At 36.3% G+C, this 19,984-nt stretch overlaps 1 protein-coding gene across 33 annotated transcripts in view; it reads right to left on the bottom strand.

Annotated features, from left to right (window-relative positions):
- The window catches only part of SOX6 (SRY-box transcription factor 6), a 720,388-nt gene that overhangs the window by 471,844 nt on the left and 228,560 nt on the right, over positions 1 to 19,984 (bottom strand). For 3 of the 33 annotated variants that reach the window (XM_070803603.1, XM_070803619.1, XM_070803626.1), the window contains exon 1: positions 10,191 to 12,938. The exons of 16 other annotated variants lie outside the window; for them this stretch is intronic. In XM_070803603.1, coding sequence (XP_070659704.1) covers positions 10,191 to 10,276 — 86 coding nt within the window. In that variant the 5' untranslated portion in view covers positions 10,277 to 12,938. 14 more of the 33 variants (XM_070803620.1, XM_070803598.1, XM_070803602.1 and 11 more) reach the window with 11 other exon arrangements.

Genomic DNA, 19,984 nt, shown 5'->3' with positions numbered 1-19,984 from the left:
GAGAAGGAAATGGCAACCCACTCCAGTGTTCTTGCCTGGAGAATCCCAGGGACAGGGAAGCCTGGTGGGCTGCCATCTACGGGGTCGCAGAGTCGGACACAACTGAAACGACTTAGCAGCAGCAGCAGCAGACTTGAGGGGTAGAAATTATTCCTCCTTCCTCTATATTTTGAAAGAGTTTAGGTAAGATTGATGCTATTTCTTAAATATTTGACAGAATTCATCAGTGAAACCATTTTGGATCCAAAGTTTTCTTACTAAAAAGTTTTATTTTTTAATTTAAAATGCAATCTCTTTTATAAACAAAGTACTATTTAGGTTTTCTGTCTCATCTTGTGTCAGTTTTAGCAAGTTCTGGTTTTGGGGATTTTTTTTTTGAGCAATTTATTCATTTCTTCTAAGTAGTAAAAGTATACTTCTTTTTATTGCACATTGCTTTATTACATTTAGTAAATATGGTGGTTTCTACAAACTGATGTTTTGAGGCAACTTTGTTAGATGATGATTAGCATGTTTTAGCAATAAAGTATTTTTAATGCTCAGTTCAGTGAAGTTCAGTCACTCAGTCATGTCTGACTCCTTGTGACCCCATGAATCACAGCACGCCAGGCCTCCCTGTCCATCACCAACTCCCGGAGTTCACTCAGACTGACTGCACACTTAATAGTCTACAATATAGTATAAACATAACTTTCATATGCACTGAAAAACCAAAAAAATTGTGTGACTTTTGTGGTATTACCTTTATTGCAGAGGTCTGGAACTAAATCTATAATATCTCCAAGGTACACCTATACATTTTTTGATATAAGATATTCATTACACCTCCTATTGTCTGTTTAATCTCTAGAAATTCTTTTCTGACAATTCCTCTTTCATTCCCATGTTGGTAAGTTATGTTCTCTGTTTTCTGTCATTACCTCTACATTTTTCTTTGCTTTACACAGTTTATTTCAACGTGCCTAGTGTGCTTTTCTTTGCATTTATGCTACTTGAAGTTCACTGAACTTTTTAAATATGTAAATTTATATCTTTCACCAAATTTGGGAACTTTGGAACCACTATTTCTTCAAGCATTTTTTTCTACCTTAATATTGCTCTCCTTTTTTTCTAGTATTTATATATGTTCAGTTCAGTTCAGTCTCTCAGTCGTGTTGGACTCTTTGCGACCCCATGTATTGCAGCACGCCAGGCCTCCCTGTCCATCACCAACTCCCGGAGTTCACTCAGACTCACATCCATCGAGTCAGTGATGCCATCCAGCCATCTCATCCTCTGTCGTCCCCTTCGCCTCCTGCCCCCAATCCCTCCCAGCATCAGAGTCTTTTCCAATGAGACAACTCTACGCATGAGGTGGCCAAAGTAATGGAGTTTCAGCTTCAGCATCAGTCCTTCCAATGAACACCCAGGACTGATCTCCTTCAGAATGGACTGGTTGCCTATCCTTGCAGTCCAAGGGACTCTCAAGAGTCTTCTCCAACACCACAGTTCAAAAGCATCAATTCTTTGGCACTCAGCCTTCTTCACAGTCCAACTCTCACATCCATACATGACCACAGGAAAAACCATAGCCTTGACTAGACGAACCTTTGTTGGCAAAGTAATGTCTCTGCTTTTCAATATGCTGTCTAGGTTGGTCATAACTTTCTTTCCAAGGAGTAAGCGTCTTTTAATTTCATGGCTGCAATCACCATCTGCAGTGATTTTGGAGCCCAAAAAAACAAAGTCTGACACTGTTTCCACTGTTTCCCCACCTATTTCCCATGAAGTGATGGGACCGGATGCCATGATCTTCGTTTTCTGAATGCCAACTTTTTCACTCTCCACTTTCACTTTCATCAAGAGGCTTTTGAGTTCCTCTTCACTTTCTGCCATAAAGGTGGTATCATCTGCATATCTGAAGTTATTGATATTTCTCTGACAATCTTGATTCCAGCTTGTGTTTCTTCCAGTCCAGCATTTCTCATGATGTACTCTGCATATAAGTTAAATAAGCAGGATGACAATATACAGCCTTGACGTACTCCTTTTCCTATTTGGAACCAGTCTGTTTTTCCATGTCCAGTTCTAGCTGTTGCTTCCTGACCTGCATATAAGTTTCTCAAGAGGCAGGTCAGGTGGTCTGGTATTCCCATCTCTTTCAGAATTTTCCACAGTTTATTGTGATCCACACAGTCAAAGGCTTTGGCATAGTCAATAAAGCAGAAATAGATGTTTTTCTGGACTCTTGCTTTTTCCATGATCCAGCAGATGTTGGCAATTTGATCTCTGGTTCCTCTGCCTTTTCTAAAACCAGCTTGAACATCAGAAAGTTCATGGTTCACATATTAATAATATTTTATGTATCCCTAGTGCTATATTCATTTTTAATTTTTTTAATCTGTGTTCTTTATATCAGATAATTTCTATTGATCTAATTCAATTTCACTAGTTTTTTCCTGTCATTTTTATAATACTGATTTGCCTATCTCATTTCAGATACCATATCTTTTAGTTTTTTTCAGTTTTAAGTTCCCATCTGATCTTTTGAAATTTCTATCTCTCTGCTGAAATGCCCTATTATCTAACACTTTCCCCATTCTTTGTTTGTTGAGTAATTTGGGATTATTCTTAGATATCATGGCTTCCCTCATAGCTCAGTTGGTAAAGAATCTGCCTGCAATGCAGGAGACCCTTGTTCAATTCCTGGTTTGGGAAGATCCACTGGAGAAGGGATAGGCTACCCACTCCAGTATTCTGGCTTCCCTGGTGGCTCAGCTGGTGAAGAATCCACCTGCAATGCAGGAGACCTGGGTTCGATCCCTGGGTTGGAAGATCCCCTGGAGAAGGAAAAGGCTACTCACTCCAGTACTCCATGGACTGTATAGTCCATGGGGTGGCAAAGAGTCAGACATGACTGAGCGACTTTCACCTTCACCTTAGATATCATGACCATTATGCCATGGAGACTCTGGATTCTTTTATAGTGCTCTAAAGAGTATCACTTTTTCTTTGTTTAGCAAAAAGCTTATTTGCTTAGACTCAAACTGCACATTCTGTCTCACCTGCAATGGGCACCAGCTTAAATATCTGTTTAGTTCTTTAAACCTTATGTGAGCTCTTAACACCTGTCCAGAGCATGTATGGCTTGTAGATTTCAGAGGCTGGGGCAAAATTTATGCATAGAATTTAGGAGTCACTTTCTGTGACTCGTTCTTTTCCAGGATTACATCCTCACTTCCCAGTAGTTGTGGTTGCTCCAAAGTCTGTTCTACTAGTTTCCCAGACCAGAAAGACTGCTACTTTTTCTACTGGAGTTTTATAAACTGAGCCTACCTTCATACTGAAACCCCGAAAATGACAAACTTACCCAAATACCCCTTCTTCCAAATGTCAACTCCTCTGAAGATTTAGCCTGCTTTGGATTGTTCTCCAGTATCTTCAAATAGTTGTTTTTCATGTTTTGTCCAGAGTTTATAGTTGTTATCCCCATTCGATTTTAAGTGGATGAAATTAGTGGCCTTTTCTCACTACCAATTATCCTCTGATAATAAAGACTTCTTCTGTTTCATTAATGAATGAGTAAATAATACAGTTTTTTCACTCCTCTATGCCTAGGAGACCTGTGTTTGATCCCTGGGTCAGGAAGATCCCCTGGAGAAGGGAATGGCAACCCACTCCAGTATTCTTGCCTGGGAAATCCCACGGACAGAAGAGTCTGGTGGGCTACAGTCCATGGGGTCACAAAGAGTCGGACACAACTGAGCAACTAACACACAACTAACACATGCCTTTACACATTCTAATCTTTTCCCTTTTTCTAATTTTCCTAATGAGAATTGTCCTTAACTCTCATAAGCCCAATCAGGTAGAAACTTCCCACGCCCATTTTATGTATGTTTAAAAAATAGAGTCATATTGTGCCATTTCCTAAGTTTTAAATATCTAACATTTCAACTAAGAATACTTAAATTGTAAATAACCTAGATGCCTATCGATATAATAATGGTATATACATAGTATAAAATATTACATAGAAGAAAATAAAGTTAAAATATATAAATTGACAAAGGTCTAAGTCAGAATTTTCATGAAAAAAAGGATATGTAAACTATAAAGTGATTATCTGTAAAAGGGGAGAATGTCACCCTCACACAAAATAAAACTGCACATTTCTAAATAATTGTGTATATCATTATATAGAAAGAGGTCTGGAAAGATATAAACCAGATTGAAAACAGTAAATATGTTTGGGGAGGAGAAATAGAATCCAAGGTGGGAAGAGACATTAAGGAAAATTTCCTTCACTTTTTTCAAGAATTATTCATTCAAGTAACATTTAATGATTTCCAACTATATGCAAGGTACACTAGAACAAGAATGTATTTGTGTATTACTTTTTAATTTTTAAATATGTTTAATTGTTCAAATGAAAGCACTACCTCAATATGGAGAAACGTAACAGAAAATCTCCAAGGTGCTTAAAAACGTCATCCTTTATCTTATTAATATACCAAAGTTCAGGAGCCTTTAAAGGTAATTTAGTGAACTTAGTGATGTTTTTTAATTTGTTCTCCCTAATTCATATTACTAATAAATTCTTCTTCTCTATATCTGAACCCAATGGAGAAACTAACAGATTTCTCTTTTTTCTCCCTTATAATACAATTTCATTCCCTTATGCCAATTCTTCTGAGGTTTGAGAATAGCTGTGGAGTTTAAAGGTCTTAGTTGGGGCAATTTTACGCATCAAATGGCTGTCTATAGATAAAAATTGGTGAATTTTTTAACTGACATACTAGAGTAAATAGTGGAGAAGGCAATGGCACCCCACTCCAGTACTCTTGCCTGGAAAATCCCATGGACGGAGGAGCCTGGTAGGCTGCAGTCCACGGGGTCGCTAAGAGTCGGACATGACTGAGAGACTTCACTTTCACTTTTCACTTTCATGCATTGGAGAAGGAAATGGCAACCCACTCCAGTGTTCTTGCCTGGAGAATCCCAGGGACGGGGAATCCTAGTGGGCTGCCATCTATGGGGTCGCACAGAGTCGGACACGACTGAAGCGACTTAGCAGCAGCAGCAGCAGAGTAAATAGAGCTGAGCAACCCAGAAAGTAAACCTGGCCTTCATGACATTCATCCTTGGCTTCACATAAGAATACATCCTTGGTATGTTGACTCACATCCTTTTCTTAGCCAGTTAACATATAGAGGACATCTTCTTAGAAACATCAATACTGAAACAACTTGCTATAATCCAACACTTTAATCTTTCTTCCCAATTCCTCCCAATAGCAAGGCCTTCACTATATCAACAAAGAAGTTCATCCCATTTTTAGACAACTATAGCTGTTACAAAGCATTTCTTCTGCTGTTCCTGTGACTCTGGCTCCCTGTGACTTTCACCCAGTAACTTGAGTTTGGCTCTCCACAGTACACACTATTCCCCTACAGCAGCAATTTATCCATCTTAGGACAGATATTAGATTCTCTTGACACTTCTGTACTGCAGAGAGAACATGTCTGGTTCCTTTAACCTAAGGGAGGTTCTGCCTGCTGGCCCAGAAAGAGTGAGAATTTGAATTTCTCTGCAACCAGGCTCTTTGTCCAGTTGAAAAATACAAAGTTTGGCTTTTACTTTAAATGCAGCAAACAGCTTTCTTGGCTAATCATTACAAATACCTGCTGGCATTTCTTTGTTCTCAAAGAAATACCCCTCCACCTGCATGCACACATGCATAAATGCAATATACACATTGCCTTCCACTTGTTCTTTAAAAAAAAATAGTTTCAACGAGTGCCAAAAAATGTCCATCTTCAGTTCAAATGATGGGTTTCCATTCAAGGGGCTTGTACCCACTGCTTCATCACATGCTTTTATTTAAGCTACAATTTATTTATGTCAAATGTTATGGCATTTCATTCTTATAAATTCCATGTCTGCTTAATCTTGGAACCCTAAGATATCAGGAGAGGACAGGACTCCTGATATCACAAGATATCAGGAAACGATTACTTCATCCAGTAAGCCTTAACTTAGAATAGGCTTAGCAGTGTATCTATTAACTATATGCATTTAACCATCTCAGTTCTATTTGCTGGAGATAGTTAACTACTTTACAACTTGAAAAAAATAAAATATTTAAGTCTAGGAAACCTATAGAGCAGGGGTCTCCAACCTCCAGTATCTAATGCTTGATGATCTGAGGTAAGGCTGAGGTAATAATAACAAAAAGAGAGTGCATAATAAATGTAAATGCACTTCAAACATCCTGACACCATGCCCCATCTCCACCCCCAATCTGTGGAAAACTGTCTTCCAAGAAACTGGGCCCTGGTGCCAAAAAGGTTGGGGACCACTGCTATAGAGGACATCCACCCCAGTGATCTTGGTCCTTAAAAGAACCTAATTATACCCTCCCAATCCTTTATGGAAGGGTATAAGTAGAGTGAATATTAGTCTTGCCTACAAAACTGAACCTCGGTATTGTTTTTAAGTCTTAGTCTTGGCTTCTCTCTGATTTCTGTTCGTTCCTAGTTTTCCTCATTATAAACTGAAGATAATAAGACCCCCACTTTAACTATCTCATGGGGTTAATAAAAGAAATGTATGAGATAATATATGAAAAAGTTCATTTAAAAGTGTAAGGAGTAATAAAAATAAAAATGTAAGGTACACTATTATTATTAATAATGGCACCTTCTATGACCACAAATGAGACACTCTACAAATCCCCTCCTTTTAACACTAAGACATTTTAATTAAATTCTCTTTTTTATCCCCTTTTTTGTCTCCTTTTCCCATATCAACAACCCCCCCCAAAAAAAAATTTCAGCACCATCTTTTGGCCTTGGATTTTAATTACAAATGCCAGCAAAGATTTACAGAGTACAACATAAGTATATTCTGATATTTTGAAAACCTTTGTCCTCCTTTCAGACTGATTTCATTTTCTTTACTCCTTTTTTATAATCTTTTCTATAATCCCCTTAAAAAATCAAACTGCCTACCATTATAACAGCAAGTGTCACTACTATGAATATTTTAGTTATAGTCATGCACCTGAAAAGTCTTATAAGTGGCCTGACGGCTTTCTTATGCAAAAGTACCATATGTATTTCCTCATCTGTGTGTCAGAAATTTTTCAAGATTCTTAGAGCCCACTATAGCGTCTCCACACTAGTTTTATAAATGCTGGGGCTGCTCTATAAGTTTACAACTTGAAAGCTCAGTTCAGGAATGCAGAATCCCAAAAATGAGAACACAAAAGTCAAAGATTGCACTGAAAAACAAGAAGCAACAGTGGATAATAGATACATTCTACAACTAGATTTAAGAAACAAACAAGGTCCCCGCCACGTCTCTCACCCTAATCTTAAACTAGATTCAAGTTGCATAATTTAACCTTAACAGGGTATATCAACTAACCCACAGACTTCATTTATATGTAGTTTTCTTTCTCAATCTCCCTTTCTTCTTCTTCATTCACTACATTCCTCTCATTGATAACAACAAATATCTATGAATGCCTGTAATGTAAAAAACCATGTTTATAAGTATAAGGGGAAATGTGAGAATAAAATAATTGAATCCAGGGTGAAGGACAAACATTAAGCAAAAATCACACAAATAAATACATAATTTAAAATTGCAATATCTGCTATTATTAATGTGTTTGCAGTGAGATCTTTGCAGGCAAACAAGATTTGAATTGGAAGGATGAGGGAAGGTTTCTCTGAGGAAATGACATTTAAACATAGAGCTGAAGAATGAGTAGGAATCATTCTGAAGAATAGTGGGGAGAAGAATATTCCATTTGAGAGGATAGCGTAATAGGAAGACCTTAGAACAGGAAAAAACTTGGAGAGTGTAGATCAGGATACCAGCTGAATCAAAGAGAGTCATTAGGAAAAAGGCAAGAGCTACGGCTGGGTCACATTAATGCAAGGGTCACATTATATGGGGCCGGAGCTTTGCATATTGTGTTAAGGATTTTGGTTTTAATTAAAGTGTAACAGGAAGCCAAGAAAAGGTCTATCCTAAATCTCAAAGAATGATTAAGTGGAGTCTTCCTCCATATACATAATGAATATGAAATTTAAGTATAAATATAAAGCATGAGAATGACAAATAGCAAATTCAAAAAAATGGTTACCTCTAGCATAAAGAGAGGAAGACAAAAAATTGGGAAAGAATTCACAGAAGATTTGGACTGTATTAGTAATGTTTCATTTCTTATAAATATACAGTATTTTAACTTATTTATACATTTTTGAACAACTAAAATTTTCATAATAAAAGATGTTTAAGAATTAATGATTGCTAAGAATCACTGACTAATCTCCTTCTATTTTTCTTTCCCAGGCTCATATTAAATCTTCTCAATTTTGAGAAAGACAAGCACACAGAATTTAAGGATCTGCTCTCTTATACAATTTGTTCCGTCGGCCTTTATTTTCTAGACGTTTAGCATACGATGTAAAAGGCTCTTCAATTACCTTACTCTTTGTTGTAGGATACCCTACAATCCTTGTAGATTTCCAACAACCACAGAAATAATATGCGGATTAAATGAGATAAGACATTTAACACAGTATTTAGCGCACAAGAGCTCAATAAATTTTAACTATTGTCCTTATTATTTCACTTACTATGGTTAATATTCTCAGTTTTAAATATGAGTCACAACATTAGAACATTAAAAAAAAAAAAAAAAGCTGAGTGTATATGTCCAAATGGTGCTCTGGTATTTTGAATGCATATATACTCGATGTATTCACAACACATGTACACATATAACACATACTTTTAATACTTACAGCTTTTTAAAAACATTTTTTCTGTGCTTATGTGAATGTTAAATAATGAAATGTCAAGGCCTTTTTACTGCCACTAAAAAAATACTTTTAAAGGAAAGGTTCAAATTCTTCATTTGCTGGTGCACAATTTTAATAAGTTTACTAACTTCTAAGTACAATACTACATTGGAATGATTTAATACTGCATAAAGCTGCAGTAATATTCGGTATGGTCCATACTATGTTTAAAAGGTTCATTTTTGTAATATCAAGTAATTTATGAGAAAATTCAATCTTATAGAATTGAATGTTGACATCAAAATTTCTTCTACAACAGGAGGAGCAGTCTTCGAAGGAAGAACATTATTAAAATCATATCTTTTCACTTAATTTTCTTTGTACAAATAGCACAGATCCTCTCATTTCTCTTCCCTTCTGATTCACAAATACAATAAAAGCTGTCTTTAGAAAGGTCCTTATATTAAACAGCAGGGTGAAATGAGTAGTAGGACCCAGAAAATAAGAGAACTTATGACAATTTTTGTCACCTGTAAGTCTGAAAAATATCTCACTGAATCTTTATGCAAATATTATATTTTAAATTATATTTTCACTTTCATATCTAAGAATCCAGAACTTGATCTTGTGAGAAAACAACAACTGTTGTCACTCAATATTCTTCGGTATGAGGTGTGGACTTATATTGTTATAGCAATCATTCCTCCATGCCCACTTCCTTGTTCTTAATCACAAATCTAATCACCTATTTTTATAAATATTCAAAATTAAATATATTTATCTACTTATGTAAATACTTTTCAGTTAACTTATACTGATAGTCTATGTGGGGATCTCATTAACAAACACATTTGGAACTTTTTAGATTTGTTCCAGCAGCTTATAAATTCATATTAGATTCAACTATTTAAATATACCAACATTCTAGGAATTTTTTAAAACTGATATAAAAGATTAATCCCAAGTTTTGTTTTACTTACCAAGCTCTGCCATTCCACCTCACTGCCTGAACAATATTATCAGCTCTTCAGATACTCATTCTTGCTAAGTAAAAGGATATTTCTTCTCTAGCTGGATTAATAATCAACTTTCTAGATAGTTCATTTGTAATTCTCTTCTGGTTAACCCTTAGCATTACAGCAGTCTGCCCAACTCATGCTAATCAATTTATGACCCGGGAAAGAAAAGAGGAAATTCAATTATGCAGATAACAAATTGAAAGTAAAAATGAGAGACAGTTTAGATTAGGTACAAAAGAACAGTCAGCCTTACTTTTTTTACACTAAAAGGTATAAATCTTTATGTTGGATATTACAGAAGCACTCAGGTCATAAACAAGTAACATACACAATATACATAAGCAGAAAAACATAATAGGCTTACAATACATACGTATCAGTCGAGTACATATCAGCCCAAGTTTTCTGCCTTCTTACATGTAGACAAATACAAATCAGCTCTGAGAAAAACAGATACATTTTTCTCTTAGTAGAAAGGTCTGACTTTCAACATCTAAATGCTTCCTCTCTCAAGATTTGTGATTACTGGGTCCCTTAACCTACTGTAAGTACCATCTCAGGCTTTATGCCAATTTTCTACAAATGTGATCAGTAGATACCTGCAACAGAAAAAAATCTGGGGCTCTTGTTAAAGATACATACACCTGGGCCCTGCTTCAGAAATCCAAAGCACCCCAGGTGATTCTCACATATATTAAAAATTTGAGAACCACTGCTCTAGGACCATTTCTGACCTCATTCGAAAGAGACTCCAACCCAATCTCTTGGAACTCAGAATGAAATTAATCACTTGCTGCTAGTTCGACTCTGATTTTTTGCTTTCATTCCAATACTAGATTCTACTTGTTTTACTATACCTGAGTGCACTAGTCCATCTAAGACCATGACCCTTCTGTGAACTTGGTAACCCTCTACTTGCAGACTACTCAGAAACTGGAATTAAAGTTAAAGGAATCTGTCCTTTAACTCCACTTGATGTCTATAGCCTAGCTGCCTAAATCTCTTACCACTTGCCTCAGATTTTTCTTGCTTTATCTGTTTCATGAAACACTTTAATCTTGTGTTTCGTACCTCTCTTCTATATCCATGAACTCCACTTGATAGTGTTCATTGTCCAATCTTTTACCTAATGCACTGTCTACTATACTAACTTTCTCCCAAGGCTGTTTGCATCTCAATGGACCCCTATGAGTTTGCTCGATACCTATTATGATCAACGGAATATGCTTAGTCTTATCTAGAGATGTGAAATGAACAACTCGCTAAAAGACAAAAAGACACGCATGGAAGTCAGTGGCTTTACAATTGCTACAAAAGCCCATGTTAATAGTTAGAATAAAGGAAAATATAATGACTATGGAAAAAGAAGAACCATAGAAAACTAAAGAAAAGTCCTTGAGAATCGGAATAGTAAACAAGGTAAAATAAAGTGGAAAAAAGTGTAATTCTAATAATTTGTTTTTATTCTCATGGGATCTATTAAGAAACATCAATAAAATGATGATTATTTAACCTGGAGAGAAGGTAAAATGACTAAAAGAGAAACAGTCCTGGACTAGTAGAACTCAGAAGACTTGGATTCTAGTGATCTCTCTATCACTTCCTAAATTTATGTTTTAGATTAAGTATCCAAACTTTTCTGTGCAATGGTCCCTAAATGGGTATAATAAACATGCCCTGTGCATCTAAGATTATTCTGATAATTAAGATCATATTTACTAAAGAGTTTTAAAACTATAAACACTAAAGGTAAGGGATTATTATAGCTATATAAATTGCTAGTATATAAAGATATAATTAACACTTTTCCACAAAGGACATTAATGATGATTTTTCTTTTGTTTGTTTTACACTATTTTTAAATAAAAATACCTTCCCTTGTAGCTCAGTTGGTAAAGAGTCTGACTGCAATGCAGGAGACCTGGTTCAATCCCTGGGTCAGGAAGATTCCCTGGAGGAAGGCATGGCAACCCACTCCAGTATTCTTGCCTGGATAATCCCATGGACAGAGAAGCCTGGTGGGCTAGTCTATGGGGTCGCAAGAGTCGGACACGACTGAGCGACTCAGTACACACGGCACACATAAACCATATAGACAGAAAGAAGTAAACAGGAGTTTGCAAAATGTCTTCCCTAAGAAATTTCAAGAAAAGGACCAATATCAGAAACAGAATAAGGTAAAATCATCCCAAAATAAAAGTAATCAGGTTAACCTGAATTTACTCACATCAGACCCAAACCTTAGAAGTCTTACCAAAAGGACTTCTAAACAAGGAAAAGGATCATTTGGAGTAACACTGGTGACATTTCTCATCCAGAACTATCTCCTTAAAGCTGGAGTTCAGAGTGACTTCAAGTGGCAAGAGCTGAAAACATTTGTTGCAAGACATTTAGACTGTATCCAGTACGGCCTATCCAAGATTCAGCCAAGTGCTATGATTTAATTTAACTGGAAAATGTGTACAATTGAACATTGAGCAAACAGAATTCCTTGGCCAGTAGTGCACAGATTAGTTGATGAGAGTTGCCCATGTGAAAAAAAAGAGATTGATTCTTGACTTTAAAAATAGATGTTTCCATCTTTTTAAGTTTCAATAAATGCATTCAACAAATATTGTTGAGCATCTACTATGTTCTGGATACTGTTCAAGACACTGGGGAATATAACTGACAGAAATAGCAAAAAATTCTCCACTGCCTAGAGCTTATATTCTAGGAAATATAAGGGGGAAATGGAAAATTCAACAGATGTACAAATTATATTGTATGTTAAAAGTTGATAAAGGCTATTTAAAAACACAGACATGCTTAGGGAGCTAAATGTTTGGAGGGCTACAATTTTAAAACAAGGTGGTCAAGGTTGACCTGGAAAGAGAAGATAACATCTAACCTAGGACTTGAAAGAAATGATGGGGTTTGGTGGGGCTCTATGATCCTAAATGGCACCCCACTCCAGTACTCTTGCCTGGAAAATCCCACTGACAGAGGAGCCTGGTAGGTTGCAGTCCATGGGGTCGCTAGGAGTTGGACACGACTGAGCGACTTCACTTTCACTTTTCTCTTTCATGCATTGGAGAAGGAAATGGCAACCCCACTCCAGTGTTCTTGCCTGGAGAATCCCAGGGACAGGAGAGCCTGATGGGCTGCCGTCTATGGGGTCGCATAGAGTTGGACACGACTGAAGCGACTTAGCAGCAGCAGCATGATCCTAAAGGATTTTTAATCATCAATTTAAAAATTTTACCATTTGAATAATAAATGAAAGACATCCTTATAAATTAACTTCCACATTATAATAGTGAAAAGTTGGAGATCAATAATTTAATGGTAAAACAAACTGTGGTACAACCATGGTATATGATATGGTCATGAAAAAATCACATTTTGGAAGACATGGCAAAATCCAATTAAATTATTTTTTAATTACAAAAATGTATATACAGTATGATGCTATTTTGCTTTTTTTTTTTTTACCTTCCCCAACAACTATTTTTCAAGTACCTACTCTGAGCCACATACTGTTCTGGGCATCAAAGAGAGGACAGTAAAGAAGCTACACATGTCCTTTCTTCTCATACACACATAGATAAAAGACTGAAATGAAATATACCAAAATGTTACTAGGGAGTATATTTTTAATTATGAAATAATAAGATGAAATAACAGGTTATTTTATTTTATCCTTTAAGTTTTTATAGTCCAAGTTTTCTGAACATATTCTAATCTGTTCCAAAAATAAAATACAACATATACACTGATCTAAATATTATGGTTTATATTTGCCTCAGGATATCTGGTCAGAAAAAGCACAAATTTTCACTCATATAATTTCAAATGTATACTGCATTTTTCAATCATTTACTCACTTATGTCTCACAACATCTAATACAGTTGAATAATATCAGGTTCCTTTCTATAGCTCCAAAAACTAAAAAACAGAACAGTTAACTAATTTGCCACTCTGGAAAGAAAAAGTGTTTAAAGTCTAAATTATAATAATGTGTATAAAGTATTTCACACAGTGCTTGGATCAAGAACGTTCACAGTTTCTGAACGCTATGCTAGAGCTTTAGGGTACATCTCTCCCCACTTATACTGGGGTTTTCTTTAGGGGGTGGTGGCTGTCAGGAAAAACAAGTTTCATTTATTTACAATGGAGCTTTAAAAGTTACAGAAGAAAAATGTGATCTGAATTGTAACCTCACCACCATCATCCCCTGATGTTAGCCTTATTTCAATTTCCCTCAACCACTAACAGACAAGGAAAGTGCAGTATGTTCCTATAATGTTTCTCCATTCTTCCTTTGATTTCAAGTTTTTAATATTTAAATAGTATAGCAAATGGCATCTATTTGTCTACCTCAGCTAGTTGAGTTATCTTGGGCAAGTCATTTCAACATTCTGCTCTCACTTTTCTTATTTTGCAAATACAAGAATTGAACTAGATGATCTCAAAAGCCCTTAAATGCCACAATTTCATGATGCTATTATTTCAAGTCTATGAAGTATTTACAATAAATTAAATGAACGCAGCTTCTCAGAAAAAGAAAAGCTACAGCAATAAAGACAGTTGGCTAGAAAAAGTAAAAAAACAAAGACCTGGGATTCAAAGAATCTGAAAATCTCCCTAGCCCCCTGGACCAAGTCCAGCTTCAATTACACAAGGGTTGTTTGGGGACAATAGAGAGGGAGAAATATGAAGGTTCCTCTGATCATCAAAAGATGATCTTTCTGCTTAAAAACTTAATATTCCCATACTCTTTCTGATTCTACACACACACACACACACACACACACACACACATACATACACAAACAGGAGCTCCCATATAAGCACACATATCAAATGTTTTAATACTGATATGAAAGAGAAACAGAAGACACTTATTTTGCTGTAATAAAGGCATTTTAAATCCAGAGAGAGTGATTTGGTTTTCAGGCTTTTAAAGAAATAGCACCATATTCAATCCTTATCACCTCCTCTTAATACAAAACCTCAAATAGCTCTTAAAATTGTGGCATTTTCTTATGAACAGAGAGAAAAAATTGTGTTGCTATTGCAGCAACATCTAAACAGTTTCCTGTAAACTTTCTGTGATGAAAGTCATAGAATTTATGATAAAACCCTGTAGAGTGGTGAAACAAATTCTTTCATATTTATCATTCATTTTATTCAGTGTGCATTTTGAAGGAAAACCTTTTAAGAACACCAATAATGTGAGAAAGCTACAACAACTAAATTTATTGTTAAGTATCGCATCACTAGTCCTCTTGGGAGTGCAGGAAGAAAGCTTAAATCACATTTTCTAACACATTGGAGAGCTTCCCAGAGATGTGATGGCCCACAGAGGCAAATCATCCAAAGCACACTGGAATCTCAGAGACAGTGACAGAGAAATATCACTTCGTTTAATAAAAGCAAATTGAAGTTACCCCTCCCCCCCTTTTAAAAACAAAGTACGAACTCTTTCTTACCCCATTTTTCTCCTTTCCTTCCCCCTCCCTTTCCTGTTTCACCTGACTAAACTGTAGGTATTTGTTCCATCACCTGACTTAGGGGCTGGCTAGAAATATTAGGGAAAAAAAAAAAAACAATCTACCATTGTTACATGAGACAACAACCTTTCATGTCCTTGAAGCTCACCATGACCTTTCATCTTTCCTATCCCCAATGGTCTCTCCTAACAACTAAAACTACACTCAGTTGGGCTGAATTCCAGATTGTCATAAAAAGAACCCTGTCCTTTCAAAACAAAACCAATTTTTACACCAAGGTGGGGGAGAAACACAAGTCCATTGTTCCCTCACAGATGGAAGTTGGAGTTACTAAGGCAACTGCTCTAATCCTCCTTTTTACCACCTTTTTCACATCACTGGCCTATCAAGTATGCTACCTTTTAACTCATAAGCTCAAAAGCTGGTAGTCTAACTGGCTGCCCTAATTAGCTACGATTTTCACACTACAGACAACATGATGAGCTAATCGAAATTTGCAAAATAATGACGTACCTCCAGCAAATATTCCTCCTCCTGAGGCCCAGTCTTAGAATAACAATAATGAGACCATTATTAGAGAAGGGCATTAAAATGCTGCACTGCTGCTAAACAGAGAACTTAATTGTTCTGGTCTTGTCCATTGAATCAACAACCTATTGTTGTGGACTTGAAAAATAAAGGACTGGAGAAAGGGTGCCATGATGATTGGTCTGTGCGGCCATACCGGCACTCTGTAGAATTGTTTTCTTTTGAAACTCTTGATGGACTAGTAGTTTTGTTTAAAAGTAACATAAAAGGCGATTGTCTGGATAAAAAGTCCTATTTATTGAAATCCTTAGAAGCAGTTGCATGGATTTGTTCGTGACCCCTGAGATAAAGACATAGTGACCGTAATAACACCATTTGTAGAGAGCCCTGTTACCACCGCCTACAGTAACATAAGATAAGAGACGGTCTTTTCTAGCTACTGTAGGAAGGAAGGAAGTACTTCTGAGCAGAAAGCAAGAATGATAAAAGGTCAAATACTGGGTAAAGCTCATTAATCTCTGAAGAAAGACTTAAAAATAATGCTAATTTAGGAATTCAGCACAATCGCTACAGATTCAAGCACACGTAAAAAGGCTCACAGCTCCTTTTCCCCCCTCACTTTTGGGCTTCTTTCCTTTGGTGAAAAAAAAAAAAAAAAAAAAGGCATTAAAATAAAATGATTATTAAATAACCGTGCCAAGGTGTCTCGGGATAGATAACATGGAGAAGAAGAAATACGAAGGTTTCTGGATAATTATTCTTATGGTCATCCCAGTTCTACAGCAAGGAAAAAAAAATACTGAAGTTAAAGGTTAACTAGTGTAAAATTCATAGCAGTAGAAAAGCGCTGTTTACACACTGTAAAAGTGTCTTCGAAATGGGAGTCACGGTACATGTTTTCTATAAAGTCAGGTCAGGATTTTAGGGTTGAATTGTGGTGGGAGGGAGTATACTTTTTTGTGAGTAGGGATTTGAGATGGGGTCTGTTTGTTTTTTTAACAGGTGAGATCTGCATTTATATAAAAATGTATTAGATTGTAAATAAGATCTCTTTCTTCATTCAATCTGTTCTTTGCTTCATTTATCTTCATCTTGTTAGGCTAAATTAATTAACAATCTCACTGTTGCACACTTTCTCTTTTCATTACATCAAATAATGGACCGTATATGAAGAAAGCCCTCACCACGGGAATTCTGCAACTCTACTGCTAAGGAGAGTTTCTGCATTTCAGTGTAGCAATAATAACTAGATACATGCATTTTGTAAGAGTTTATTAAACTTACTTTTCATTGTTAACAGCCAATTAAGTACCCAAATTCCTAACATATTATCAACAGAAAACCATTAAAAAAAAAAGCATAGGTTAGAAGTTGCAAGATACTATAAAAAGAGGGGGAAAATCACATTCTATATATCCACAATCAGGTTTTACCATCAATGTCACCCAAAATAAGAAGAAACACATGCAAATTGGGCAGGTATGTTTTCACAGATACAATACAACACTTCATAAAAGGTTTAAAAGACACACCCCAAGCTGTTCTGCTCCTTGCTTTGGAATGTCTAACATGTGATAAATTGGATGATTAGAATTTCATTGGTAAATCCCATTATTTTAAATCTATAAGAGTGAAATGTGTTAAACTCTTTTGTAAGTTTTCTTTCAACCTGAAACACTGTGGCATCTGGAGCTATGCAAATGGACAAAACAGTAAAGCCCTTTTTAATCTTTCCCTGATCAACCAGTGCTGCTTTCTCCAATCACAGCTTTGTGCGTGATATCTTTCTGCTAGCATTTCTTATTTAATTAAAACAGACACTGACAGAAGGACATGGATTAGTACTGTAATGATGCATTTACTTAGATTAATCGGAGGCTCCTTTTAGAGTAATGGCTTAAACAAAGAACAAAAGGAAATTGTTATGAAACAGCCTTTTATCCCAGGCAAAGGTCGCATTATGAGGTTTTTAATTTTGTCAGCTTCTGTTATACTCTGCCTTGCTAGTGGAACAGGAGAAGTGCTTTTACCCCCAATAAAGCCAGTTATTATAAAAACAGCCATTAAAGCTGCAAATTAAAATGTCTGATTTTAAAACAGGTTACTTAGCTTTCAGAATCCTCTAATTAGCATGTTGTACATTGTTGTGCAGAAAAGAAGACTAAAATGCTAATGACCTACCGCCAGGTGACCACACTGCTGTGCAAAATAATAAGGACCTTTCCAAGTAATATGATGAATTAACCAAGTACAGATCCCCCATGCAGCAGCACCCCTTCTCTGAGTACAGGTCCAGATGAATGCAGGGCCATAACTGTTAAGATGTGTTCAGTAACACCCTGCCTTGGTCCAGGCGCCTCTGATTCTCAGTCAGCTACTTTTTATATATTCACTAAAAAGCAGACTTATTTCTACCACAAAAGAAAGTGAATGAAATAGCAATACTATATAAAGAGTCTGAAAATAGAAAAGACAATAGTCTTTTGATTTCAAAGCACAAAAAATTAAACTACCATGCCCCTAACAACACTATCTCTTTGCTCTTTTCCTCAGATCTTTCCCCTACTCTAATATATTGCACTTACAGAGTATAACAATGGGAGTTAAGGTTTTAAAGCTCAGTCTTCAATTACATTTACTTTGATACTACACTGTCTCTAAATGATCCAAAGTAAATCCAGTTTTCCTTTTCCTAGCCTCACACTTCCCCTGTTTTACTTACTCCACCCACCACCACCCTTCTCTGTAGTCAAAATTTGCTCTGGAAAAAGGATATATTGGCATTTGTGTTTCTTATCATATGAACTTAACTCAATTACTTGTACTACGTTCATTTTCTGCCTGGTCTTTCTTTATGGACTGAATGATTCTGTGCCTCTGTAAGTCTAACAAAAATTAGCTGAATATATACATTAGGTGGGGCTTCCCAGGTGGCTCAGTGGTTAAAAAAAAAAAAAAAAAAAAATCCACCTGCCAAGCAGGAGACACAGATTCTATTACTGGGTTGGAATGATCCCCTGGAGAAGGAAATGGCAATCCATTCCAGTATTCTTGTCTGGGAAATGCCAGGGACAGAGGAGACTGGCAGGTGACAGTTCATGGGGTCACAAAGAGTCAGACATGACTTAGCAACTAAACAACAAAATATTCTTGGAGGAGGGGTTATTTCCAGAGTTCCAAAAATCAACCTGCCAAGAAAACATATTCCACCTTAAATCAAATCTTACCCAAGTATCACTGAGTGGCTGGATCTACTAATTTCTTGAAATCAACATGAAACATATATTGTTTTTAGAGCAACAAGAAGAAGAATCTCAGGATCATCTGTGACATTTGGTCAGTTGAGTCTCTAAAACCACCTGAGGTTGTTTCACTTCTCTATAGCCACACGAATGTTGCAGGTTCAAACCACCCCGAAACTCAGAGGCTTGATAAAAGCATTGTTTAGTTCATGTGTTTGAGGACTAGCTGGATATTTCTTCTGGCTTTAACTGAGCTCACCAACATGTCTTACAGTTGGCTGGCTTTTGGCTGGCCTAGAATGGCCTTTGATAGGACAACTAGAGTATTGTGACTCCACTCTATATATCTCATCCTTCAGCATATTGGCCCAGGCTTTCTCCTTTCTTGTGGACAGACAAGGACAAGAGTGTAAATAGAAATGCACAAGTGCTTTTTGCAAACCTCTACTTGCATCACATTTACTAACATGACATCGGCCAAAGCAAGTTAAGTGATGGATCCCAGAAGCAAGAGGTGAGACAGAATGCCCTATCCAGAGTAGAAAGGGCACTCTAGAGTCTCATGGCAAAGGTCACAGATACAAAGAAGGATTAAGAAGAATTGGGGCCTTTAAGACAATCTATCTTAGCAAAGAAGTCCAGGTCATTTTGATGATTCCCAAAATTCTTAAGTAGAAGTTCCTGCTTTGTTCCTTTTTAACTAATTTAGTCTAGATGGCTACTCAAAACTGATATTTTTATTTCAATAAGTGACATAAACATTTTAAAACAATTAACAACCTCACCTCACTTATACCCATTGATTTTCAACTTAAAAATTAAAAAGTTAATTCTAAAATATGACCTTCACCATTTATTTTTGCTTACCAACTTGTGATGACTCAGTTATTCTTTGATAAAA

Source organism: Bos indicus, chromosome 15 (assembly GCF_029378745.1).
Source record: "Bos indicus isolate NIAB-ARS_2022 breed Sahiwal x Tharparkar chromosome 15, NIAB-ARS_B.indTharparkar_mat_pri_1.0, whole genome shotgun sequence".
Taxonomy (NCBI): Eukaryota; Metazoa; Chordata; class Mammalia; order Artiodactyla; family Bovidae; genus Bos; species Bos indicus.
Note: the sequence above shows the minus strand (reverse complement) of the source record. Positions and strands in the feature narration are given on the sequence as shown.